Source organism: Eschrichtius robustus, chromosome 4 (assembly GCF_028021215.1).
Source record: "Eschrichtius robustus isolate mEscRob2 chromosome 4, mEscRob2.pri, whole genome shotgun sequence".
In the NCBI taxonomy this organism is placed as follows: domain Eukaryota; kingdom Metazoa; phylum Chordata; class Mammalia; order Artiodactyla; family Eschrichtiidae; genus Eschrichtius; species Eschrichtius robustus.
In genome coordinates, this window is record NC_090827.1 from 30,150,721 (window position 1) to 30,178,155 (window position 27,435).

A 27,435-nucleotide genomic window follows, 5' to 3' on the forward strand; every position below is an offset into this window, starting at 1 on the left:
TTTTTTTTTTTCCTTTATTCTCTTTCTAATACTAGGGACTATTAATCGCTTAAATATTGGGCAATTGATATTTCATATTATTTATTTTTTCCTTTGCATTTTTTATTAGTAATGTTGAGCATCACTTCCTTTTTACAGGCAGTCTATAATTATACTTTTTTAAAATTAGTTTTCTAATCATTTCCAAATTTCTTCAAATTTTTTTCTTTTCTATTAATTTTATTTGTTTTCTTGATTGCTTTATAGGAGTTCTTTATATTTTAGGGATAGTAAAGTCTTTCTTTTCACATATTGCTAATGACACCTTTGGCTTATAGAAAACAAGAAAGTAAGGCTTGAAGGAGTTAATGGATGTGTCCAAGGTACAAGTGGCAAAATTATGACTAGTTGCTAGGTCTTCTGATGCAAATTTTTTTTTTTTTAAATTCACCTTCATCATCGCCTTTCTTAAATGAAACAATTAGAAATTCAAAAGTAGATGCAAGAATAATTGCATTTTCAGGATGCATTCGTCCTGAAATATTTTTAGAGTGCTTACTAGAGTAGATTATATGCTGCCCTATAGGAAACTAATATTTCTTGCTTTCTCCTAAAGATCATGTGCCTGATCATTCTTGGCACATAGTAGCCATCCTATAAATATTTGTGAATGGATGAATTAGCATCCTGTATCCTGTGGTTAGAGAGAAAAGACACAGTCTCAGCATTCAAAGAACTCTTAATCTTGTGGAGGTGACAAATGAAAGATAGACAAAATAACCCAAAATGGGATGAATGTTATCATGGAAATGCGCATAGAATCAATCTGATATCTAAGTAAATGTTAGAAATAATTGACAACGACTCTCAAATCCTCTTCCTCGAATATATTCGCTAGGAGCACATCACCTTATAATGTGGCATTTTTCTTTAGCGAGAAGTTATGACGTAATGAAAAGCACAGTGGCTTTGGAGTCAGATATATCTGGGTTTAAGGTCCAGCTTTACTACTTTCTATCTGAATAATTCTGAATGAGGTAGCTTCTGTGAACCTGAGCTTTTTACCTGTTGGTATCAATGACAATGTCTATATTCTAGGCCATTAGGAAGACTAAATGACAATATATTCAAAGTGCTTAGCTCTTAGATGGTGCTCTAGAGACATCAGTTCTTTTCCATGTTCCTCAAACAAATTATGTTAAAAATTACCCATTTGAAAGATTACTTGCCACTTTATGTCCATGATTATACCTTTTTAAAAAACTATTAATAGTTTATTATCTTATCTGGACCTTCCTTCTTAGCAGAGCTTTGGACAGTCAGCAGCAGACATTTACCATGAGACTGTATATTTCTGTCTCACACAGAAAAATTTAGAGACAGAAAGTATGTACTAAGGGTTTAAATTCTTCAAAAAGATATATAGTCCATGACTTTGATGTTCCCAAGATAGAAAACATTAAATAATAATATAAAATATCAAAATGCTATTTCATGGAAGTTATGTAAATGCTGAAGAAATGGATTTCAATAAAGGTTACGTGGTGTTACACAGCCTGTTCTTAAAATCATAATCTGACTTTCCAAGTGGGTGTTGGAGACATATTCTTGACTTGGGTATACTACACAGAATACGTAACCAGTGGCAATTCACTGAAGCTTGTTTGTGTTGAAATCTCATGTTTGTCCTGCTGTGGGAGTATGACAAGACAGCCCTTGGAGGCCAATGTTCACATGTCCCACGATGTAACTATTCTAACTTTACAAGGAACTGGTCTCCCCTCCTCCTTTGTTACTCCATAGTAACTGATACTATAACTAATAAGATCTCTTCTTATTTCTGTTACTTTTCCAGGAAATTTTGGACAACCCTGATTTATGTTATCAATTACTTATGGTTCATGTTGCCAAACTAAAGAAGAATTTTAATAAATAGTTTACTAATTTGGTGGTGGAATAAATGAAGATGATTTTTAGAGAAAAATATAATCCTTTTTTTAAACTGAACTGGTCTTATCAAATATCCTATAGTCAACGTTTTATTGAACTTTAGAAACCATAATTTTCAGATTATTTGCTTCTTTACTAAAGGAGAATTGTTTTGGATTTCTTTCCCTAATATGGTGTGATTACAAGAGTTACAACAGGATCTAGAGCTAAAGATATATTTCTACAATTGTATTTACAAATATAAAAATATGGCAGGCTATCTTTTCATATCTTTGAAATATTTTTCCTCAGGAAATTCCATTTTGTGGTTCAAACTAATTTAATTGACAATAGCCTCAATGCCTCAAATTTATGAAGAATATGCTGATATTTTTGAAACAAGATAATATTATGAAACTTTCCTTCAGAAACAAGTTAGAAATTTCTTATGATTCCTTTATTTGAAGACAGCAAACTGCATTCCTCTAATGATATAAAATGAAAAAACTCAATTACTGAAGCAAATGACAAGGTTTTTCTCTTCCTTCTGGTAGAGAGAGAGTATCAGAAATATAAAAAGAATATAACATTTCTTTTTCTTGAACTATTACTAACAAACAGTACAAAGAAATATAAACAATAAATCATAATGCAATCAATCAGAACAATACAGAGACCATTTATCCATATGTAAAATTTTCCTCTCTTATCTAGAATAAGAAACTCATCCGATTTTCTCTATAAGAATTGTCTTTTCCTCACTTTCTATTTGTCTTTCTTGCATCTAACCTTGAGTGCCTTTTTCATGATTTAAAAAGGGTAGATAAGTACTGAAAAGAGCCAACTAAATCTCAGTACACAGCAGTTGTATTGTCCTGGGTACTACCAAGAGGGGTTGGAAAAACTTCTGAAAACTTTGCAAGAGAAACTATCAAAAGTCAAGTCCAAAGAGAAATATAACCAAAAATTAAGTTGAGAGTCTCAGTGACCTGGAGGATAATATCAATTGGTCTACCATATATGTAATTTGAGTCCCAGAAGAAGGGGTGGGAGAAAGAGAGTCAGAAAAATGTATTTCTAGAAATAATGAAAAGCTGGGAAATTTCCAAATTTTATTAAATCTATAAACCCACAGATCCAAGAAATTCAATAAACCTCAAGAAGGATGAATAGAACAAAAGTCACACAAGACAAATTATAATCAAATTCACTTTATCTTTTAGTGATAAAAGAAAATATTTAAAGCATCCAGGAAAAAATGGTATATTACATACAGAAACTCAAAGAAAATGATGACCACAGACTTCACATCAGAAACCATGCAAGCCAGAAACATAATGATATCATTCAAGCTCTGAAAGAAACTGTCAACCCATAATTCTATTTCCTACAGTTTCTTACGAAGCTTAGCAGTTTTACCACATGATTCATCAGTCATGATGCTATTTACCCAATTGAGTTGAACATTTATATCTACATAAGAAACTGCTCACCAATACTTATAGCTGCTTTATTTATAAGCACCAAAACCTGGAAGCAACCAAGATGTACTTTAATAGATGAATGGTTAAACAAACTGTGGTACATACATGCAAGGGAATATTATTTAGTGATAAAAGGAAATGAGTTATCAAGCCATGAAAAGACATGGAGGAACTTTAAATGCGTATTGCTAAGTGAAAAAAGCCAATCTGAAAGGCTACATACTGAATTATTGCAAGTATATGATATTCTGGAAATGGCAGAACTATAAAGACAGTAAAAAGATCAGTGGTTGCTAGGTGTTTCATGAGTAGGGGAGAGTAGACTAAGGATGAACAGGTAAAGAAGCATAAAGGATTTTTAGGATGGGGAAACTGTTCTGTATGACACTATAATGGCAGATACAAAACACTATGCATTTTTTAAAACCCATAAAACTGTACAGCACAGAAAGTGATCCTTAATGTAAATTATGGACTTTAGTAGTGATAGCACATCAAAATTTGTTTATTAGTTGTAACAAATGTGCCACACTAACGCAAACTGTTAATATTAGGGAAAGCTATATATTTTGTGGGAGGAATATATGGGAATTCTCCATACAATCTGCTTTTACTTTAAGTACATTTTAAAAATAGATGGAAATGAAACTTTCAGGTTCACTGCACTAGAATGGAGAATGACTTCCTTTAAATTTTAATAAAACTTTTCCATAAATCCACCAGAGTTTGATTTCTTATGTATAGTTTGATTATAGATTCAAGATCTTTGAAAATCATTTATCTGTTAGAGTTTTCTATTACAAAAATTTTTGGTGATCTATACTTCGAAAAAACAAACAAAACAAACAAAAGATAACAATGCAAAACAAGAAACTTCTATTCTTTGAAAGATTCCATAAAGAAAATGAACTGCAAGCTTTAAAAGATTTTTTAATCTGATAGGAATATAAAAGGAATAGTCTCAGACTTAAAAGTGCTGGCGGGATGAAAACACAAAGGCCAGCTCATGAAGCTTTAACCTTCAAGTTTGGAAAGTAAGGGCACTCTAGCTATTAGAAAGTTGTGATGATTTCTATAGATATAGATTCAGACGTAGGAAAAAATTACCCAGCATTCCATCATCCTTTTGATTAAACTGAATTCTGACTTTTCATAAATAATAATAATAAATTTTAAAATATAAATCATAAACAATAAATAATAGTTAAACTGTATAGTTACTTGAAACAGGCACTAATGCTAACTGATTTAAATGTAAGGTTGCCTTAACTCATTTTATTCCTACAATTTTATAAAATACCTACTATATTATTATAACTATTTTGTGGATGAGAAATGGAACTTTATTTTAAATTAGGAGGTTGGGATTAACATATACACACTACTATATATTAAATAGATAACCAACAAGGACCTACTGTACAGCACAGGGAACTATACTCAATATTTTGTAATAACCTACAAGGGAAAAGAATCTGAATCACTGTGCTGTACACCTGAAACTAACATGATACTGTAAATCAACTACACTTCAATTAAAAAAAAAGAAATGGAACTTTAGAGAGTTTCTATAATGTGTCTAAGAAAACACATTTATAAACATAGTAGAGCTGTCATTCAAGACTAGGATGGCTGAGCCCAAAGACACTGTCCCTAAATGACAGTGCATTGCTACCATTTCTTATCTTAAATGACTAGGCTTGCTCACTTGAGAGGTGAAATGGTTGAAATAGAGAGGTTTTTTTTTTATATTTTAATTTATATTGGAGTATAGTTGATTTACAATGTTGTGTTAGTTTCAGGTGTACAGCAAAGTGATTCAGTTATACATATACATGTATCTATTCTTTTTCAAATTCTTTTCCCATTTAGGTTATTACAGAGTATTGAGCACAGTTCCCTGTGCTATACAGTAGGTCCTTGTTGTATATCTATTCTAAATATAGCAGTGTGTACATGTCAATTGCAAATTCCCAATCTATCCCTCCCCCTCCCCCTTCCCCCCCCAGTAACCATTAGTTTGTTGTCTAAGACTGTGAGTCTATTTCTGTTTTGTAAATAAGTTTATTTGTATCATTTTTTAAGATTCCACATAAAGGCAATAGCATGTGATATTTGTCTTTCTCTGACTTACTTCACTTAGTATGATGATCCCCAGGTCCATCCATGTTGCTGCAGATGGCATTATTTCATTCTTTTTAATGGCTGAGTGATATTCCATTGTATATATGTACCACATCTTCTTTATCCATTCATCTGTTGATGGACATTTAGGTTGCATCTGTGTCTTGGCTATTGTAAACAGTGCTGCAATGAACACAGTGGGGCAGGTATCTTTTTGGATTAGAGTTTTGTCTAGATATATGCCAAGGAGTGGGATTGCTGGATCATATGGTAGCTCTATTTTTAGTTTTTTAAGGAACCTCCATACTGTTCTCCTTAGTGGCTGTACCAATTTACATTCCCACCAAGAGGGTAGGAGGGTAACCTTTTCTCCAAACCCTCTCCAGCATTTATTGTTTGTAGATTTTTTGATGATGGACATTCGGACTGGTGTGAGATGATAACTCACTGTAGTGCTGATTTGCATTTCTCTAAGAATTAGCGATGTTGAGCATATTTTCAGGTGCCTCTTGGCCATCTGTATGTCTTCTTTGGAGAAATGTCTACTTAGATCTACCCATTTTTTGATTGGGTTTGTTTTTTTGATATTGAGCCACATGAGCTGTTTGTAAATTTTGAAGACTAATCCCTTGTCAGTCGCATCGTTGGCAAATATTTTCTCTCATTGTGTGCGTTGTCTTTTTGTTTTGTTTATGGTTTCCTTTGCTGTGCAAAAGCTTTTGTGTTTATTAGGTCCAATTTGTTTATTTTTGTTTTATTTCCATTACTCTAGGAGATGGATTGAAAAAGATATTACTGCGATTTATGTCAAAGAGTGTTCTGCCTATATAGTAAACTTTTATAGTATCCAGTCTTACATTTAGGTCTTTAATCCGTTTTGAGTTTATTCTTGTGTATAGTGTTAAAGAATGTTCTAATTTCATTTTTTTACATGTAGCTGTCCAGTTTTTCCAGCACCATTTATTGAAGAGACTGTCTTTTCTCCATTGCACATTCTTGCCTCCTTTGTCACAGATCAATTGACCATAGGTGTGTGGGTTTATTTCTGGGTTTTCTGTCCTGTTCCATTGATGTGTGTTTCTGTTTTTGTGCCAGTACCATCATGTCATCTCTAAACAGTGACAGTTTTCCTTCTTCTTTTCCAATTTGGATTACCTTTATTTCTTTTTCTTCTCTGATTGCTGTGGCGAGGACTTCCAAAATTATGTTGAATAAAAGTGGTGAGAGTGGGCATCCTTGTCTTTTTCCTGATCTTACAGGAAATGCTTTCAGCTTTTCACCATTGAGTATGATGTTAGCTGTAGGCTTGTCATATATGGCCTTTATTATGTTGAGGTATGTTCCCTCTATGCCCACTTTCTGGAGAGTTTTTATCAGAAATCGGTATTGAATTTTGTCAAAAGCTTTTTCTGCATCTATGGAGATGATCATTTGGTTTTTATTCTTCAATTTGTTGATGTGGTGTATCACACTGATTGATTTGCAGATATTGAAAAATCCTTGCATCCCTGGAATAAGTCCCACTTCATCACGGTGTATGATCCTTTTAATGTATTGTTAGATTTGGTTTGCTAGTGTTTTGTTGAAGATTTTTGTGTCTATGTTCATGAGTGATATTGACCTGTAATTTTCTTTGTTTGTGGTATCTTTGTCTGGTTTTGGTATCATGGTGATGGTGGCCTCATAGAATGAGTTTGGGAGTGTTCCTTCCTCTGCCATGTTTTGGAATAGTTTCAGAAGGAAAGGTGTTAACTCTTCTCTAAATGTTTGATAGAATTTGCCTTTGAAGCCATCTGAGATAGAGAGTTAATGAGTCTTGGCATTAGGGACAACAGGTGTTGTAAAATTTTAACTTGCAGTGGGTGAAGCCATATTGTATATACCTAAGATTTAATATGGGAATGAACACAACAAACACACATTAATTGTTTGGGGAAATTGTGTTCAGAATTGCTTTTGGTTTTCCTTCTTAATGTTCTTAACCTAAGATTTCCTCTAAACTGTCATTGGTTAAAAGTGTTAACTCATACTTCTAGATGAAGCCCTAGCTCCAAAGGTATAAAACTAGTTGACTTTGGCAGATACTAAAATAAAACTTAGTATTGACATACATGCAAATTAAACACACTGTATTCAAGGTCTGTTTCAATTGTCTTTGATTGTTCTGGCTCTATAATCTGTTATCCATAATTTCATGGTATATTATGATAATTCATAACACAAAGGGTCCCAAAGTAGATAGTAATCCATTTTGCCACTAATGAAGATTTAATGTATTTACATGCTTTTCTCCAGACTGATAATAAGAAGTAGAATAATAACTACTGAGAATAAGCTGCTAATAAACAAAAGACTTGGTAACTTTCTGTGCAAGTAGTTGAATTTTAAAATTATTTTTCTGCAGTGTTTAACAAATAATTAGATTTTATTTGATTCATCAGAACCTTGATTGCCAAGAAGGATTATTGGATGAACTTGCATATTCTTTACTTTGTAAAGAATATTTTGTCTGTTTTTTAATTAGAAAAAGTAACAATTTCAATAAACTTTTCAGTTCAGATGTAATGAAATACTTCATTTTAAAAATGCTTTGATTTAAAAAATGGTGTGTTTCTCCCATAAAAATTAATTTTTCCTCAACTTTCATTGCTTCTAATTATGCTGAAAGTGAAATTTCCTATTCCTCATGCCTTCACTAAGAGTTATCTTTTCAGATAACATTTTCAGGTAGCTTAGATATCAAATAAGATGTATAAAAACTGATAAGATGTTAGAAAACCCAGGCAAATGTAGTCTATATAATTCTAATCATTTTGAAACTGTTAGATTTCTGGATTCTTATGAGCCCTGGCATTAACTTCCTCTCTCTTCTTTGTTGACCTCTGTCCGGGAGCGGATAAATGAGGTGAAACCCAAATCCATCCATTTTTTTCAGGATTTTCTTTTTCTTACCATTTCATTGTCTTTTCCAGCCATGTGTAGCTACTTACCTGTTTTTATCTGTAAAATCTGGGTGGTTAACTCCTCACAGAAAGTACGTTACCTTCACTGAGGTCTTATCACCATGGGTTTCTTTGTCTGCCCTGACTTGGTGCCTTCATTCTGATATCTGGTGCCCTCAGCATGGGTTTACTGTTCTTTTTGATTCCTGCTTCCTGTCTGTCTACAACTCGACTTTCCCCCTTGCTTCCCCCTTGCCTGTTGGGTCCTCATAGTTATTGACTACATGGATGCTTCTGACTTTCTCTACTCCTCTGAGCATAGCACTGTGTCTGTGTTTGCCCAAATTCTGGACCTTTGCTTCTGTTTTGACCATTGAGCTTCTGGCTCTTTCCTGCCAGTTTCCTTTCTTAGATGCTCCCTTTGCCCTTACTCACTATCTGTTTGCTCTTAAAAATTACATTTTTGGAGAAATCCTAGCAAAAGTTTTAGTGAGAAAAAGGAGGGTTGAAAGTAAGAGTTATCACAGATAAAAGAACTGTCTAGTTTTAACAAATGAAACTGTGACTCTGGATGCCAAATGATGCCAGTTGAAATTGTAGTCATTTCCACCCTACCAGGAAGTACTAGATTCCTGATAATACCCCATGGTAGCAAAACACATAGTTGGGAAATACAACAATTTATGGGGGGAAAATCAACAGTAAGGGATTAGATGTCACATATGAAAACTTGCAGAATATTAAAATATTTGTATTTATTAAAAGATAACATGATAAATTAAATAATGTTGGTGACATTTTACACATATCAGATGACAAAAACTGCAAAATTACTTTCCATTGATAATCTCTTGCCTTCTAGAAAATGTAAAGATCTATTCTCCTGAAGTCTACATATGTTCTTCATAAAAGTGTTTTATTCTTAAGTCATTTTCTAAGATATTGGAAGATTCCATTATGTTTTTCCTTATATCTTTTGTCCAGATATTCAGTACTTGTACTAACTGATTTAATCCGTGGGCACTTAAAGTGCCATTATGAATAGTCCAGTGATTCAGTCTTAAGCCAATTTTACTGTTTCTTATTATGAATTTATCCTCCAATTCAACAGTACAATTCTTACCTTAATTCTGTGATCATACCCTCAAATAATATCCTAGTAGATGGATCGACTTCCTAGCTTATTTCACTTCTGCATGATTCTGGACTGTAATAACCTACTTGTAGACTATTATTTTCAAAATGTGGTCTTATCTTGCTTTCTCCAGACACTCTCCGTAATCATTGTAATTACTTATTGAAAGATTATTGAACAGAGGCTTTTCAGAAAGTGTTATACAGTAAACATCTTGCATTTCCACTACAAAATTAAGAGGAAGCCTTATTTTGATTGAGACATTTCCAATGAGTAAGCTCTTCTTTTAACACTGTCTCTACAACACCAAACATCAAATCGAAAATGGAAGCATTCAATTAGTTATTCAGACATTTCTTAGATTCAAATCAACTACAAGAGCAATAGTTTCCTTCATTATTTTCAGTCATAGTGGAGCAGTTGGTAAATTACTTTTTGGGTTGTTGAAGAAGCCCTAAATGACATTAAACAAAATAAAGACTTTTTTTTCACATGTATTTCCTTTTTTATTTGTTTATTTTTCTATATGATCAGAGAGTGAGTTAGCCTTCTGATGTTTCATAGGGAAAAATTGTCTTTTTAAAAAATACCCTTATGTTTAAAATTTGTGCCATTTCTTTCTTTGAGTGGATCTTAATCTATATTTAAATTATTCAATCAAAATAACATTTACCCTTAACTACTGAAGTAATATGTGTTCAAATCAGAAAATTTGGAAAATACTGAAACTCAGAGAAGAAGAGAAAACTCTGAATGTCTCATAAACAGTGTTAGAAGTTTTGGTGTGTGTCTTTTTTTCTATTACACTTTTTGTCATATTGCATATGTAATTTCATATTATATCATATAGCATGTACAGTTTCAAACTCTTTCTAGTTTGCTTTTTTCCTTTTTCCTTAGCAATCACAAACATCTTACTATGTCAATAAATATTCATCTATTTGTAGCATTTAGATTTTTCCAGAAGTATAAAAATGCATTGAAATGTGTAAAAATACTGTAGATACTTCTATTTTCTAAGCATAAATTACTGAAATTGGGAGTTGTGGACAAATGGTATGCTCAGCGTAAAGGTTTTGTGTGTGTGTGTGCAATTTTTCCCATGATGTGGCTTTGAGTAATTTTTTTCTTTGTTTTTCATGATTGGTTTTATAGAAGTTCTTGAATTTGTGGTTTGATATCTTTCATTTGTTTTGGAAAATTCTCAACCATCATTATCTTCTCAAATATTATATCTTTTCTTTCCTCTCTTTTGTCATCTCCTGGGACTCCATTGGCTTTTAGGAAGTTTTATCATCACTATGTCTCCACCGCCCCTTTTTTCTGTCTATTTTTCAATCAGTTTTATATAAACCTATTTTCTTTCTATTTGCTGAAACCTTAATCTGCAGTTAAATCTATTTAATTATGAATTTCAGATAATTTTTGAGCTTTGAGGTTTAACATTTTTCAGCTTTAAGATTTTTATTTTATTTATTTTTTACAGAGATGCAGTTATTCTGAGGAAAATTTTTATTGATTAATTTTTTAAACATATTAATTATAGGTACTTAAAGGTCCAAGTCTATAACTCAAAAAACGAGATTAACCTAGCATGTTTTCCTATTGCCTTGCATGTGTATGTTTTCTCTTGGTTTTGGACATTTGTTCCTATTTCTTGATAAGACTGTTAAACTTTATTAAATACTGGATATTGCTTACAAAAACTTGTAGAGGTTCTGGTTGACACTATCTTCCAATGGGTAGAATTTAGGGTTTTTTTGTTTTTTTTTTTTTTTAGTAGTCAAACTGAGTAAGGTCAGTGTACCTTGAACTAGTTAAGGCTATTTCCAAGCTGAATTTAGTTAAAAGAAATAGCTTTTCTGGATTCTCAGTGTAAAGCCTGAGGTGTTTCTCATGGCTTCTTTTCTCCTGCAGACCCAGAACTCTAATTTTTATCTCCTCAGTACTTGGAGACCATGAGAATTCCTGCTTAAAGTTTTGCCACTTAGCAGCCACTTTCTGCTTGGTTTCTGAACATAAAGTTCTGTGCATTCAGTTTAGGAATTTGTAAATGTATCTAGGAAAAACTGTGATCTGTGATCTGTCTGTTGGATTCGTTTTTCTGTGACTTCATTTTTCTGAAATTTTAGCCATCAGTCTTAGTAAACTTGATAATCTTGAACTTTGAATTCTGTTTCCCAGGCCCAGTGAGATGGTTGCAAGCTCTAACTTACTTCCTGCTCTTCTGTACCTATACTGTATGGTGAAAAAAAGCAAGTCCCCAAAGGGGTGTGTGGCATCTAATATAGAGCTTACTGCTCTCCTGCTATTCTATTCTCCTAAGGATTTGGTTCCTCATGTACATATTGTCTTATTCTCCAATGTCCTGAAAAAAAACAAAACCAACCAACCAAACAAACAAAAAACAGCGTTTAAAGTACTTATTTAGATTTGCAGTTGTAATTAGTAGGGGTGTAGGGGTTAGTCTGATTCAGCTACTATGACATGGCCAGAGGTGGTATTCCTACCTCAGTAATTTTTACTTTAATTTTAAACTTCATCACTTCTGCTTTTTGAGGTTCATTTTCTTGCTCTTTTTTTGACTCATTACCTTGAAAGCTCTCTTCATCTATTTGCGTTCTTTCTTGTATTTTTTTTTTAAGACTGCGCCTCTTCTTCTCAGCTTCACTTTAGCTGTATTCCACAGGTTGTGGTTTCTGGTTTGCACCACCCCCTCACCTCCCCCACAACCTTCCTGAATGTTCTGGAATTTCCCTTTGGGTTTCTTATTTAAACCAAGATAAGAAAAATTGTATTGTTTCAAAACCTCTAGATGCTAGACTGTTTTAGATTTCTGGTTTTGTTAATAATTTCCAATTTTATTATATCCCAGATAATGAATACATTATTTACATTTTGGAATTTGTTGAGGCTTCTTTTTCAGTCTAAGATACGAATTTTAATGAGTGTTTTCATGGAACTTGAAAAGAAAGTGTATTCTCTGTTTTCAAATTACTAACCTGCCACCTCCCGACCCCATCTCTCTCTCTCTCTGTCTCTGTCTGTTTCTCTGTCTGTCTCATTGACTGTTTTCTGGCTTGAATTCAACATTGTTATGATCCTTACTTTCATTTTGTTTGTCCTTTTACTTTGCCCAGTATTTTATTTTTAATCTTTCCAAATCAGATTTTTTTCATTGCTTCTTGTATATAGCTCACAATTTTATTTTTCATTGTATTACAATATTTTACTTTAAAGAAGTTAGGCCACTTACTTTCATTGATATTTTAGAGAAATTTGAGTTTAATTTGGCATATTATTTTATACTATGCTTTCTGCTTATATAACTTTGCTTTTTAAAAATCTTTCACTCTGTCGTGATTTGCATTGTTTCCTCTGAAAAAAAGATTTTTTATTGTATCTATAAGTTTATATATTACTTTTATGCACTGCATATTTAGATTGCATTACTTCTGTATTAGTAACAATGATAACATTTGCATGTCCTCCCTTCTTAACCCTCTCGCAATCTAACAAATTGAGTTTACTATATTATTTTTGGTTTTAGCTACCTTTGTATTACTATATTTACATTTTTAAAATCAACATTAAGTGATATTATTTGACTTCCAGGTACTATAAATTAGGAAATAATTGCATGTACATACATGCCAAGAACAAACGTGCTACTCCTTGCCTGTGGACTTTTTCTGATCTGTTGGCAAAATCTGGCTGCCAGAAGTAAGTGCTTTTATTTTGAAAAATATTTGTTTATTGCATTTATATTAAAGGACAGTTTGGCTGTGTATGACATTCTTGGGTGAAAATCAAATATATAACCCCCTTGTTTTCTTGTGTTTAATATTGCTGAGGAAAAATGTGAAGGCAGCCTGATATTTCCACCTCCCCTTTTACATGTATTAAACTTTAAAGGAACACTTCCTATCTTTGAAATTTAGAAACTTTATTCCAATATATCTAGTGTTTTTTTTAATTTAAGTAGAGTTGATTTACAATGTGTTAATTTCTGCTGTACAGCAAAGTGATTCAGTTATACATGTATATACATTATTTTTTAATGTTCTTTTCCATTATGGTTTATCATAGGATACTGAATGTAGTTCTCTGTGCTATACAGTGGACCTTGCTGTTTATCCATCCCATATATAATAGCTTACATCTGCTCCTCCAACCCCTCTCCCTTGGCAACCACAAGTCTGTTCTCTATGTCCATGAGTCTGTTTCTGTTTTGTAGATAGGTTCATTTGTGTCACATTTTAGATTCCGCATGTAAGTGATATCATATGGTATTTGTCTTTTCTTTCTGGCTTACTTCACTTAGTATGATAACAAACAAATGAGACCTATGTATGATACCTAGTACAATAATAAACAAATGGGACCTTAGTATGATAATAAACAAATGAGACCTAATCAAACTTACAAGCTTTTGCACAGCAAAGGAAACCATTAAAAAAAAAAAAAGAAAAGACAACCTACAGAATGGGAGAAAATACTTGCAAATGATGTGACCGACAAGGGCTTAATTTCCAAAATACACAAACAGCTCATAGAACTCAACAACAAAAAAGCAAACAACCCAATCGAAAAATGTGCAGAAGACCTAAATAGACATTCCTCCAGAGAAGAAATGCAAATGGCCAATAGGCACATGAAAAGATGTTCAACATCACTAATTATTAGAGAAATGCAAATCACAACTACAATGAGGTACCACCTCACGCTGATCAGAATGGCCATAATCAAAAACTCTACAAATAACAAATGCTGGAGAGGATGTGGAGAAAAGGGAACACTTCTACACTGTTGGTGGGAATGTAAGTTGGTGCAGCCACTGTGGAAAACAGTATGGAGGTTCCTCAGAAAACGAAAAACAGAACTTCTATATGATCCAGCAATCCCACTCCTGGGCATGTATCCAGACTACACTGTAATCCAAAAAGACACACACACCCTTATATTCATATCAGCACTATTCACAATAGCCAAGACATGGAAACAACCTAAATGTCTATTGACAGATGAATGGATAAAGAAGATGTTATATATATATATACACATATACACAATGGAATACTACTCAGCCATAGAAAAGAACAAAATAATCCCATTTGCAGGAACATGTATACAACTACAATATATCTAGTTTTGATTATTCTCAGATATGGTATGCCATTTCAACATGTAGTTCCAATACTTCTTTGATATCTGGAAATTTTTCTTCAATGGAATCTTTAAATATTTATTTGTTCATTTACTTTGGGACTCTAATTATGCCTATATTGACTATTTTTCTTCTGGCTTTCCTAACTAAAGTTTTCCTTCTGTATTCTAACTCTTCATTTCCATTCTTTTCAGTTTGTTTTACTTATTCCTGTTCTCTATGTACCTTACATATTTTCAGCAGCTTTTATTTTTTATATTGCTTCCAGTTTTACTTTTATTTCAATTATGATTTAATTTTTTCCTTTTACTTCTTTCCTTAACATGGATAATCTATGTTATATCTTTTCCTCATATCTTAATATCTTTTCTGAAGTCTTGTGTCCATGTTTTATATTCCTAATTAACAAGAGGATTACTACATTAAGATTCTGGAATATTAATTCCAAGATATTTTGTTTCAATTTTCATTGTTTCTTGGCAATATTTTTCTGGTGAGTTTTCATTATCTGTCTTGCTTTCTATTCCTTTTCTCCTGTTTTACTCATTATTTTTGTATGTATGCATCCTTATGTGAGGTGATTTTTCTTGTTCATATATTTGAGGAATTTCACCTGGGAAGGGACCTGTGATTTGATCTGGATTAATGATTACTTTACATATGATACAAAAGTAGTCTTTATTTCTCCCAATCCAATACACAGGAGATATTTTGGCAGATCTTTTTATAGTGCAAAAGTCTTATCTGCCCCTTCTCCTATTTACCCTGTGGACAGACTGTTTCTTCTCAGTGGGGCTTTCTAACTAATTCTTTGTTTGACCCTGTGTTCTCTGCTTCTCAAATATATGACATATTCATGTCAGGGAAAATTTTCTTGCCAGCCTTTTCTCCTATGCCCAACAGTTGCAAACAAGAGTAGTTTATATTCAGTGTGCTCTTTTTACCATAAAAATATCATCTTATGGTTTTCTTGGTGACCAACTGCTGTAAATACCCTACCTCTACTTTTTTCTCCACAGCTTATTTGTGGTTTTGGGTTTTGCTGACACATAATTTATTTGAAGCTGGGCTTTGCCTGTTTCTTACTTTCTTTGATGCATTGGTTGATATCTAACTGGAGAAGGGGAAACTGTTAACTTTTCATCATCAATTTCAAATTGGATGTCTGACCTACATTTCACTCTTTAAGAGCATAAAGGAAACATAGAAGACTCCTGGTCCAAGCATCTCATTTTGCAGAAGGTGAAATTCAGGCTAAAGTAAAATGATTCCAAAGGCCAATACCAAACTTATTGTAAATAGCAAAATAAAAATCCCTCCCAGATCTCTTAATTGTCAATCCAATGCCATTTAAGCTACACAAACTATTGCATTTCAAAACTTCTAGTGAAACATGTCTCAAAGCAAGTAACTTGCTAGCAAGTTAGGAAAACATTTGCAAAAATTGGAAATATGGATGAATTTTCTCAATAAGCAAGAGCCAACTTTCATCTAACATTTCCACTAGAATAAAAAAAAGGTATTCTGATATGGGTCCAAATTAAATATTAAAGTAGTTTTAGGGATTAATGGTGTGATGATCTCAGGTTTTGGAAATGATGGTGGGATTGTTACTATTGAACACTGTGCTAGTCAGTGGATGGAGAATGCCTGATTCTGTACTGCCTGCTTTATCACTCTTCCTCAGGAGTTATCTGAAGGAAGCAAAATCAAGGGCACTTAATTATTATCTGACACTTTGCTCAAGATACCCATGGATTTATTCTGGACTTCTGGGCTACTGTGTGTTTTAGAATAAAACCTCGTTTTTCTCTCTGAACCCAAATTTTAATATATTAATTCATCAGTCTACATTTGTGCTAGATGCAGTTCTATGCACTGGGTAGGGAGTGATTGAAAAAGAAAGAAAAAATCTCTGCCTTCATAGAGCTAATGCTTTGATATGGGAGACAGACAGTAATCATATTCATAGGTAAATAGATTGATAGACAAATAACTGATTGTTGCCATAAAAAAATGAAATGAAGTAGTGAGTGAATGTGTCTCCTTCATGTCCCTCCTGTTACTAAGAGGTGTGCCCATGTTTGAAGAGCTCTGGAGGCCCTAAGGGAATAGGTTTAAGGATTGTAGAACTGCAGGCTCACCTATATACCATTTCAGGTTGGAGGTAGGTGGTATTTTAGCACTTAAAGGTCTACCTTATTAGCATAACCTGAACTTCATCTTGCCTTACGGTTATATATTTTAAAATTTATTTTATAATGTATTTCTGTGCCATTGGGTCCGATTAAGGTACCAGTTCAATTCGACTTCCCATGAGGTACTACAGAGAGTGACAGGGGTGGGAACAACAATATAATGGAAAAAAAGAAACTTCTGTAGTGACATTTGAGTTGAAATTTAATTGATGAGAAAATGAAGGCTTGCAAAGACTTCAGTGTAGAGCGTAGGAATAACAGGCTTGACATGTTTGAGGCATAGAAAGGAGGATAGTGTAGCCAGAGTGTTAAAAGGGAAACAGAGAGTGTTGAAAGATTAAATTTTGGTGATGGGCAGGACTCAAATCACAGAGGTCCTTGAAGGCCTGGAAGGTCTATGGACCTTTTACTTTCTCTATAATAGGAAGCCGTTGGTGGTTTTTCATTTGTTCGCTTGCTTAGTAAAAGAGAAACAGGATTGGTTATGTTTAGCTAATGTGTAGAGAATTAATTGTAAAGGACAGGATGGAAGCAGCAAGATCAGTTACAAGCCTTTCGTAATAATCCAGGCTTGTGCTCACGGGATAGCAGTGGATATGGAGCAATGTAGATATACACAGGATATTCAGAGATTTCAAAATATCTGAAAACATAGGGGAAGCATTTCATTATTTTTATTACACATTTTCCAGGTTAGTCGTTGTATTTATGACTTTAAGTTAAGAAGTTTTTCACCTGAAGATTTCTCTAGAGGTTGAAGGAAACTGTTCCCTGATGAGGGAAATTTGGCTCTGGCTTGAATTCTTCCACAGGCCCCCACCCTTAGCTCCTGCCACAGATGGTCCACCCCATAGACTTTTATTACTGGGGTCTGTCATTTCATGGGCATCTCTCCTGAGGAATACTGGAAAGATGGTTCAGGGTTACCCAGGTCTATGGTGACCACCCAACTTCTGCAAAATTTTAGATACATTTGTATGAAAAACATAGGGAGTTCAGGATGCTTTCCTGCCACCTCTTCTCCACTCTGCCATCATACTTTTTTTTTTAAAAATTATTTATTTATTTATTTATTTATTTATTTATTTTTATTGGGGTATAGTTGTTTTACAATGTTGTGTTCGTATCTACGGTACAGCAAAGTGAAGTAGAGTTCCCTGTGCTATACAGCACGTTCTCATTAGCTATCTATTTCATACATATTTGTGTATATATGTCAATCCCAATCTCCCAATTCATCCCCTCCCCTCCCCCTTTCCCCCCTTGGTTTCCATATGTTTGTTCTCTACAACTGTGTCTCTATTTCTGCCTTTCAAACTGGTTCATCTGTGCTATTTTTCTAGATTCCACATATACGCATTAATATACAACATTTGTCTTTCTCTTTCTGCCTTACTTCACTCTGTATGACAGTGTCTAGGTCCATCTACATCTCTACAAATGACCCAATTTTGTTCCTTTTTATGGCTGAATAATATTCCATTGTGTGTGTGTGTATATGTGTGTGTATATATATATATATATACATATATATACCACATCTTCTTTATCCATGCATCTGTCAATGGACATTTAGGTTGCTTCCATGACCTGGCTATTGTAAATAGTGCTGCAATGAATATTGGGGTGCATGTGTCTTTTTGAATTATGGTTTTCTCAGGGTATATGTCCAGTAGTGGGATTGCTGGCTCGTATGGAAGTTCTATTTTTAGTTTTTTAAGGAACCTCCATACTGCTCTCCATAGTGGCTGCTGTCATTCGGATGCCTCTTTATCTACAGCACAGCTTAGCAGCATAAGTTCCTCTGCAGGTTGAATGGTGAGCCAAATTTCCGAGGTGAGATAGACATTTGCCTTGACCTAGTAGAGGATGAAAATGATCAGGGTTTTCACTTAATTTCTGGTAGGAGATGCACCCCATGGGAAAAAGTAAGGGGAGGAAAAACAGCTATGTTCTCTATCTCTCTCAGCTCTCTTTTATTGACTGAAGTAGTAGTGAGGTGGTAATGAGGATGATTTTTGGTGGTGGGGCCAGTTCTCTGCCCAAGCACACATCAGAAAGCCCAACAGGGCCTCTTTCTCAATGTTCAATTATTAATTCAACAAATATTTATTGAATATCTACTTTATTTTAGATACTACAGGAGGTGCTAAGGCCACAGAAATGGAAACACAACCATAGTCCCTACCCTCAATGTCTGAAAACATCAACTGCTTTAGTTTATAGTATAAACTTTCATTTCTTATTGTTTCTACCGGAAATCAAATGTTTTAACTTTTTAATGATTGTATATGCTTATGTGGGTTAAATAATTGGAATATGAAAGTGAATTATTTCTTTTTCTATGATTCTATTTTCTTGTTATCTATAATCATATTTACCCTATTTATTCAGTTTAACTCCTCCTCTTTTATCCCAATTCCTTGGCCAATACAAATTTTATCATCTTTTTAATGGAATTTTAACTCAGGACATTGAATAAATGATGGCTGTGATCTTCTTATACATGGGAATTTGCTCATTTTATAGCTCAGTTCCCTGGAAGCCTATGCTATATTTTAAATTAGACTGGGAATTAAGTACTATGCTTAAATGACTCCAGTCTGTCAATAACCAACTATGTTATTTTCTGTGCCTGCACTATCCACAGATCTTTATAAAAGTGTTTGAATTATTTATTGCTGCATAAACAAACAACCTCAAATCTTAGTGGCTTAAAATTTGTTATTTCTCACTATTCTGCAATCTGAGCTGGGCTTAGGTGGGTGGTTCTTCTGTTCCAAATGGTGACTACTGTTGCTTGAATATCCAGAATGGCTTCTTTACTCATGTCTCACTCCTTAGCTGTGATGGATGGAATAACTAGGGATTGGCTGGATATTTCTCTTTATCACATGGTCTATCTATCAGGGTAGCTGGATCTCTTTAAGTAGTAGCTCAGGGTTCTAAGGGAGAGCATTACAGTACAAACCCCAATATGCAAGCCTTTATTAAGCCTCTGCTTGTATTTAGTTTGTTAATGTTCCATTGGTCAAAGATAGTTAAATGGCCAACCCCTGAGTCAATGTTGAAAAGAACTAAATGAGGGCATGTATACCAGGAGGGCTGGTGCATTAGTGGGCCACCAATATAACAGCTACCATAGGTGTCCCTCTGGCCTCTGATGATTCATATTCCCCTAACATGAGAAATATATTCAGCCCTTCCTAAGATCCGCAATGTCATTCCATGACAGCCTCAGACATAGGCTTGAAACTTAGGCTTAATGTTCAGAATATCATCAACTAAACTGAGTCCAAGTATGGCTGAGGCTCCTGGTGTGACATCCCTCAGATAACTTTTTAAGTTCCTTACCTTGATTACAGAGCACTGTAAACTAAAAAATTATCGGCTCCCTCCACCCACCCCAACCCCAATGCAAACATACAATCATGAGATAGGAGCAGGTTAATTTAAATTAATACTTCTATTCAAGGATGGTGGTGGTGTGTGTACAGCATAGCAGTCATTCGTTCATAGCAATTCTGAAATCCACCTGGGCAAATATTTTCAGTTCCCCCTCCTCTGAGATTTAGAGGAAAATCTACTCTCATATCCAAGGAAGAAATCCCATTTAGCTTCTGATGAACACATGTAATGTTTAAATCAGTGGTGGTCTGCATTGCCTGTGAGTTCAGTAGAACACTCAAGAATTTCTCCAGCACACAATACCTACGTAAATGGCTATAGGATAATTTGGACAAGGACTAGGGGAATCATTACCATGAAAACTTGATTTGATGATACAGGGTTCTTCCTTCTAGGTATCTCTTTCATTCAGTGGTTTCCAAATCTGTGAAATGGCTCAGGTCTGAAAGCTATTTTTCTTCAATATAGTTTGAGCAATCTATAGATTGAACAGTATCTTTGTTGGCTGCCAAGTTTTTTCGTCCCAGGAGCTCTATGTGCTATTAGTCATCTCCATAGGTCTCTGAAGGTCAGGCTCCCCCATTTGTCATGCCAGTTTTGCTGCTAATTACATTTATTGTGTCCATTTTGTTTCTGGTGGTTAAAATATTGGATTGATTATTTTGGGATTTTTTAAAAAATTATTTATTTATTTATTTTTGGCTGTGTTGGGTCTTTGTTTCTGTGCGAGGGCTTTCTCTAGTTGTGGCAAACGGGGGCCACTCTTCATCGCGGCGCGTGGGCCTTTCACTATTGTGGCCTCTCTTGTTGCAGAGCACAGGCTCCAGACGCGCAGGCTCAGTAGTTGTGGCTCACGGGCCTAGTTGCTTCGCGGCATGTGAGATCTTCCCAGACCAGGGCTCAAACCCGTGTCCCCTGCATTGGCAGGCAGATTCTCAACGACTGCGCCACCAGGGAAGCCCCTAATTTGGGATTTTATCATCCCCTTTACTTCCTGGGATCCTCCTTATGTAAAAGCCCTGGCCTTTGGAGGACAACTGCTACTAAGCTTCTTAACAATTCTGGTTCCCCCCTCAGTAACGCATTCTTTATCACTCTGATAAACAGAGTGTCCCCTGGGCCCCTCTATAAAACATAGTCCGCTCTTGAGTTTCTGTCTGCTGTAATATATTCTCTCTAGCAAGCCTATCTGAACTTTTAAGCCTCTTGTTCTACCATTTGCCATAGCAGTTCTACTTCATGTAATAAGAGCCATCAATTTTTCCAAGCTTCAAAGTTCCAACTAAGCAGTGTAGTAGCACCATCTCCATCTCCCGAGGCTTTCCAGAATGTTAAATACTATATCACAAGAAGATGAACCCATATTGAAACACCCTCCATTATCCAGCTTTATGTTTCACTTGACTTCATTCATCTCCTTTAGGATCCAGTCCTGAATCTTGCTGGTATATGTTGGCTAGGTGGTCTTCCAGCTCCTTTGACTTATAGACCCTTTCTTCCTTTAGGGGGCCCACCTCTTCCTTTACCTGGTTATGTTGTAGCTAGACCCTGCTTATTAATATGGTGGCCAAGAGAGGAGTGGAGATGAAACATGAGAAGGCATCTTACCTTCTGAGGCACAAGCTTGTGTATTATTGTCAAGCAAGGAGGAAGTGCTGGCCTTTATCTTGAGAAGTGGTGTACTTCTCTGAGCACAGAGAGTTCAGAGGAATCCAGAGGTTAAAATTTTCTAGGTGCATCAACCCAGAGACTCAGATATCACCATCTCAAGTTTCAGGGTCCATTCATTCCCAATTAGAGCCCTGATCTTGGCATAGCAGACTTGTTGGGATTGAGAATTCAAACTTCTCTGGAGTTCTGCTACTCATAAAATTTAAGTGTTGGCCCTGATCCTAAGCCTTCTTTGACCTTCAGGTACAGCAGATGAGAATCTCTTTATTCTTTATATGCTGCCTAGGAGGCCCTCTGTCTTTCACAATTTGTTTTATATTGGTGATTAATCACCCTCAGCCTTTGTTTTCTTCTTTCAATGCACCAATGGCTCTTTCTACAGCTATCCGATTTCATAGTCCTTATCATTACTATTTTTCCCGAACCTCTCATGTGCCTGAGGTATTGTACTCATCAATTCATCCTTTCCACTGGCATCCCATCCCAGTTCACCACTGAAAAAAAAAAATGAGCAATTACACTGAAACCACATGCCAGGAGCTCTCGGTGCCAGTGATGATGTCCTCAGGCCTGGAGTGAGATCCAGCTCCAAATTTTACTTTTAGGTCTGCTTCCTAGGGCCATTCCTGGTACCAACTGTCACAGGTTCTCTGGGGAATACATTCTGATATTTACATGCAGGAGGTTTGTTGAGAAATAGTCTTAGGAACAATACATGCAAGTGGGAAGGGAAGTACGCCTGGGCAAAAGAAGAAGCTGAACAAAGAAGCAGTTGCAACAGAGACCTCAGGCCATACTTTGGGGAGTTCTCATGCTAGATGACCCTTCAAAGTTTTCCCACTTGGGTAAGGAGTCCAGCCCTTGCACTTCCACACTGAACTTCCACTGGAGCTATTGTACTCCTGGATACAGGTTGTCTTGTAGGCAAGATGAGTAACCTTGAGCAAGGCAACTTCTTTTTGCCAAGGACAATTCCTGGAGAGAACACAGTTGTGCGTTGGCCTTAGCCCATACTCCCAGGAGTTGAGAGGTGAGTGCCATAGCATTAAGAAGTGTATGTATGCTACAGCATGCAGTAACTGGGCCAACTGCTAAAGTCACTGGGTTTTTCAAGCTGATCTTTTATAGTAGACATTTATTTTTTAATCTACCCACATCCCTTCTTTCCTCCTTCTGGGAATAATGTCTACCTTTTCCTGGGAAATGGTTTTCTCTAATCCAACCACGTGCTCTGAATTTGTGTGACCCTCTTTTAACATATCCTAACTCCTCCTCCAACTATTGTGGATGGTCTCAAAGACAAGCACCTGACCTCAGCAAGATGAATCAGCATGTTCCATACCTCTCCCTAACTGCAAAGATTAGCTCTGGAATTAATTTAGGTCTTGAATTAATTTAATTAAATTAAAGCCCTTCTTTATGAATTTTTTATAATAGTTTTATTGAGATATAATTCACATACCATAAAATTCACCCTTTTAAAGAGTATAATCCAGTCATTATTAGTATACTCACAGAGTCCCACAATCACTTCCAATATCTAATTTTAGAATAATTTACATCACCCTGAAAAAAAACCCTGGACTCAGCATTCACTCTCCATCTGCCCCTAACCCCAACCCCTTGGCAATCACTAATCTACTTTTTGTCCCTAAGGACTTGCCTATTCTGGACATTCCGTATAAATAGAATGATAACAGCATGTGGTCTTTGGCGAGTGGGTTCTTCAACTTGACATAATGATTCCCTGTTATAGTATGTATCAGTACTTCATTCTTTATATTGCAGGGTAATATTCCATTGTATGTTATACCACATTTTTCTAATCCATTCATCAGTTGATGGACATTTGGGTTGTTTCCACTTTTTGACTCTTATGGATAATGCTGCTGTGAACATTTGTGCCTCATGATTTTCTAAACTTGATACCAGAGAGCAACTCTCAATCCTACTCATTTTGCCTCAGCTGGGCAGGTTTTCAACATTTCGAGGCAGCTATTCTAGAATAAGAGAAAAGAAGTAGAGGGAGAGAGAACAGTCCCTTATTTCAGTTTTCCACAAGGCCCAGGTACACCACTCCTCCTCCCACAGTTTGGTCACATGATCTGTTAAAATGTCCCATTTTACATAACCTAATTTGGCCTGGGATTCTATCATGTGCATACAAAAGAGTTCAGGCTAATACATGACTTCTGATAAAACCTTAAACCGTGCTACCAGCAGTGAAGCTGTTTAAATAATCAAAGTCCAAAGTTTAGAAATAACTCACAGCTTCTCCCTCATTGTACCCCTCTCATCTCTGTGGAAATAAGCTGCCTGTGGAAATAAACCCCAATCTTACTGCGCCAAACTCCAAAACTTGCTTTGCTCAGAAGTCTCCCTAATGATATTTAATCACCTCTTCCATTTCAGGCTTAAACAATTTGTTTGCACCTTTATTTAGGGTTTACTTCTATGTGAATTAAATTATCATTAGTTTACATATCTGCCTTCTTCATTAGGCTGTAAGCTCTTTGAGACCTGGGGCTCTTCTTGTTCAACTATGTGTTTCTAATAGTTCTCACAGTAATTAATTCAGCAAACACATGAATTTTTACATTATCAGTCACCTATTCTATGCTTAGAACTATGATAGTCCTGGGGATAGAAAAATGAATAAGATCCTTTGAGGGGCTTACATTTTATTATAGGAAGGCTATATTAAAATCAGTAAGAACAAGCTGTATGAGTGTTGTTATGGTAAAAATGAGAATAAGCACAGGGGATAGGATGTCACAGGAAGGTGTAGTCCATTCTGTCAGATCCTATAATCAGGTTTATAGGCAAATCCACTCTTTTTTTTTTTTTGACTGCACAACAATGTGAGTATGTTTATTGCCACTGAAGTGTACATTTAAAGATGGGTAAAATGATTAAGTGGTACAAGCTACTATGTATAAAATAAATAAGCTGTAAGGATACATTGTACAGCACAGGAAATAGGGCCAATATTTTATAATAACTATAAATGGAGTATAACCTTTAAAAATTGGGAATCACTAGGTTGAAAACCTGAAACATATAATATTATAAATCAACTATACCTCAGTTTTTTTTAAAAAAGGGAAAAAAAGACCCAAAAAATTGGTAAAATGGTAAATTTCATGTCATGGGTATTTTAGCACAATTAAAAATAAATAACTAATTTTTTAAAAAAAAGGGAACCAGGGTCTAAGTGGCACAGGTTTGCCCTTAGCCAGTTTTCCCAATACCTAGTGTCACCCTTTCGAGATCACTGTCATTTTACGTGGTGGTGAATCCACTCTTAAGCCCAAGGAGGGAATCCCCTTTAGCTTCTGACAAACAGATGTAATGGTTAAATCAGGGTTAATCTGTACCGTAGGTGAGTTCACTAATGAGCCTATTTCAGGGTCACGAAGTGGCCACAAGTCTTCCACTGATCTGTATTGTGATTTCTAGTTCAGTGGGACACATATCGGAGAGTGGATCTCTTCTCCCCTTGTGTCTGAATAGGAATTAGGTAGCTAGGCCTCCTCCAGGGAATAGAAAGCATCCTAAGAGACTCCTACTAGACCATTCTCAGTGGTTTTCTTGTGTGGGAGGGAACCACCATACCCTTGTGTAATATGTACTTCTGCAAAGGGTGAAAAAAAAATAACTCGCTTACCTCATATGTAGCTTCACTCTTTCTTCTTTAAGGCAGTATTTTTGACGAAAAAAGAAGTTGGTAGCAAGATAAATTGCATTCTATCAGTTAGTCACTGAAATCAGATCCCATTTTACTAAGTACGAAAGGTATAAAAGGGGAAACTATCAGCCCTGTTGGTACCTGTCCACTTTATTCGGAGTTTCAAGAGAAGACTGAAAAAAAATTACCACTTGCTAAAGGTATCATAATAATGAATAAGTTACAGTAGATTTAGAAAAAAAGTGACATATTTAGCTCTATAGTACAGTAGCTTTACTGATCTGTTATAATTGTTTGTTTGTTTTGGTGTAGGTTGGAATTCACTTGTGAAAATAGTTTCATTGCACCAAGGAGCACTTGCCTTTTCCTGAACTGAGCTTACCTTTGAGATTATATTTAATTATTTTAAATTGGTCAGGCATGGGGATAATTGATCCTCAGGGAGAGTTTTCCTCACTATAAGGCTAAGCTAACCTTCCTATGCATGCCCTAATCTTCTAAATATCCCAAATAACCCAGTGCCTGCTCTATAATAATATTATATTTTCTCTATTATAATGTTGGAATACTCTATACTTTATTACAATTTCTATTATTTGTCTTATGGAACACACTCTAAGAATAGAAATTATGACATATAGTAGGTACTCAATATATAGTTGCTGACTGACTGGATAATAATCCATTATAATTGTTTTGAATATTCACTTTATTGTTCAAATTCCTTAGTGCTATTTCATGACAAGTATTCACTGTGCCTATAAAACAAAATTCTTTTATTTTTAAGTTGAATTTTTGTTAACTTAATTATTATACTAATAGGATAATTTTATGAATTATATACTTTAGCATATGAAATGTCCATCATTTATATATCATTATTAGAATATTATACATACACATAGAAGATGCTCAGTATGTATTTATAGAGTGAAAAATAACTTTTATTTTTAATCTTAAATTTTTAAATTTATTTTCTTCTATTTGAGTTACTTTCAATATTACTTTCAGTCATTTCCAAAATAAAAGGCAGATTTTTTTTTTCAGTAGGAAACAAATGTAAGAAAACTTATGCAAAATATTTGCAGTGGCACAAGACTAAATATATTTCTTAGATCCCTCAGCAAAATTTTTCAGAGTGCTCTCCCATTCACATCTCTAGCCATTAGACAAATTTATCATACCCCTAACTTCCTCTGTTTCTGTGGCTATTCAAGCAGCCTCCAGGGAGGTAGCTATACCCGTGACTTAAACTCTTATCTATCTTTTCTCAATATAGTTTTCAACATCCCTCTCCTATGTATATTTGACCTAGAGTCACAAAGAAATCACCCCTTAATAATGTCTTCTCTTTCCTTCAAAAGCATACATGATGTTTTGGATTCCAGGAGATCTTAATGAAGAAATATTTTCCATTGATCCCAATAAGGATGGCCTGAGATTTCCCATAGCTATTCTCAAAGGCTTGGGATCCATGAACTCTACTTGAGGTCTAGCAAGAGAATGTAGAGCCTGTGACATTGAGAGCCCTCTGTCCTGAAATCTCAGATGACTCATGAGGGCAGAAGTCCTCCATGGCTGTCCTCTTAAAAAGATGAATTGGGAACACACAGCTGGTCTCTCGGGAGGTGGGGAATGCACTAGCCACAGGAAAGGAGCAAAATGAACTCTCAGAAGATCTACAATTCTCTTGGTATTGGTTTCATGGCA

The 27,435-nt window shown here is 35.1% G+C and overlaps 1 protein-coding gene across 4 annotated transcripts in view; it reads left to right on the forward strand.

Annotated features, from left to right (window-relative positions):
• BANK1 (B cell scaffold protein with ankyrin repeats 1) overlaps nt 1–27,435 on the forward strand; it is a 498,930-nt gene that overhangs the window by 131,655 nt on the left and 339,840 nt on the right. For all 4 annotated transcript variants that reach the window (XM_068542510.1, XM_068542511.1, XM_068542507.1 and 1 more), the window contains exon 2: nt 13,209–13,316. In XM_068542510.1, coding sequence (XP_068398611.1) covers nt 13,244–13,316 — 73 coding nt within the window. In that variant the 5' untranslated portion in view covers nt 13,209–13,243. The remainder of the gene's footprint in view (nt 1–13,208; nt 13,317–27,435) is intronic.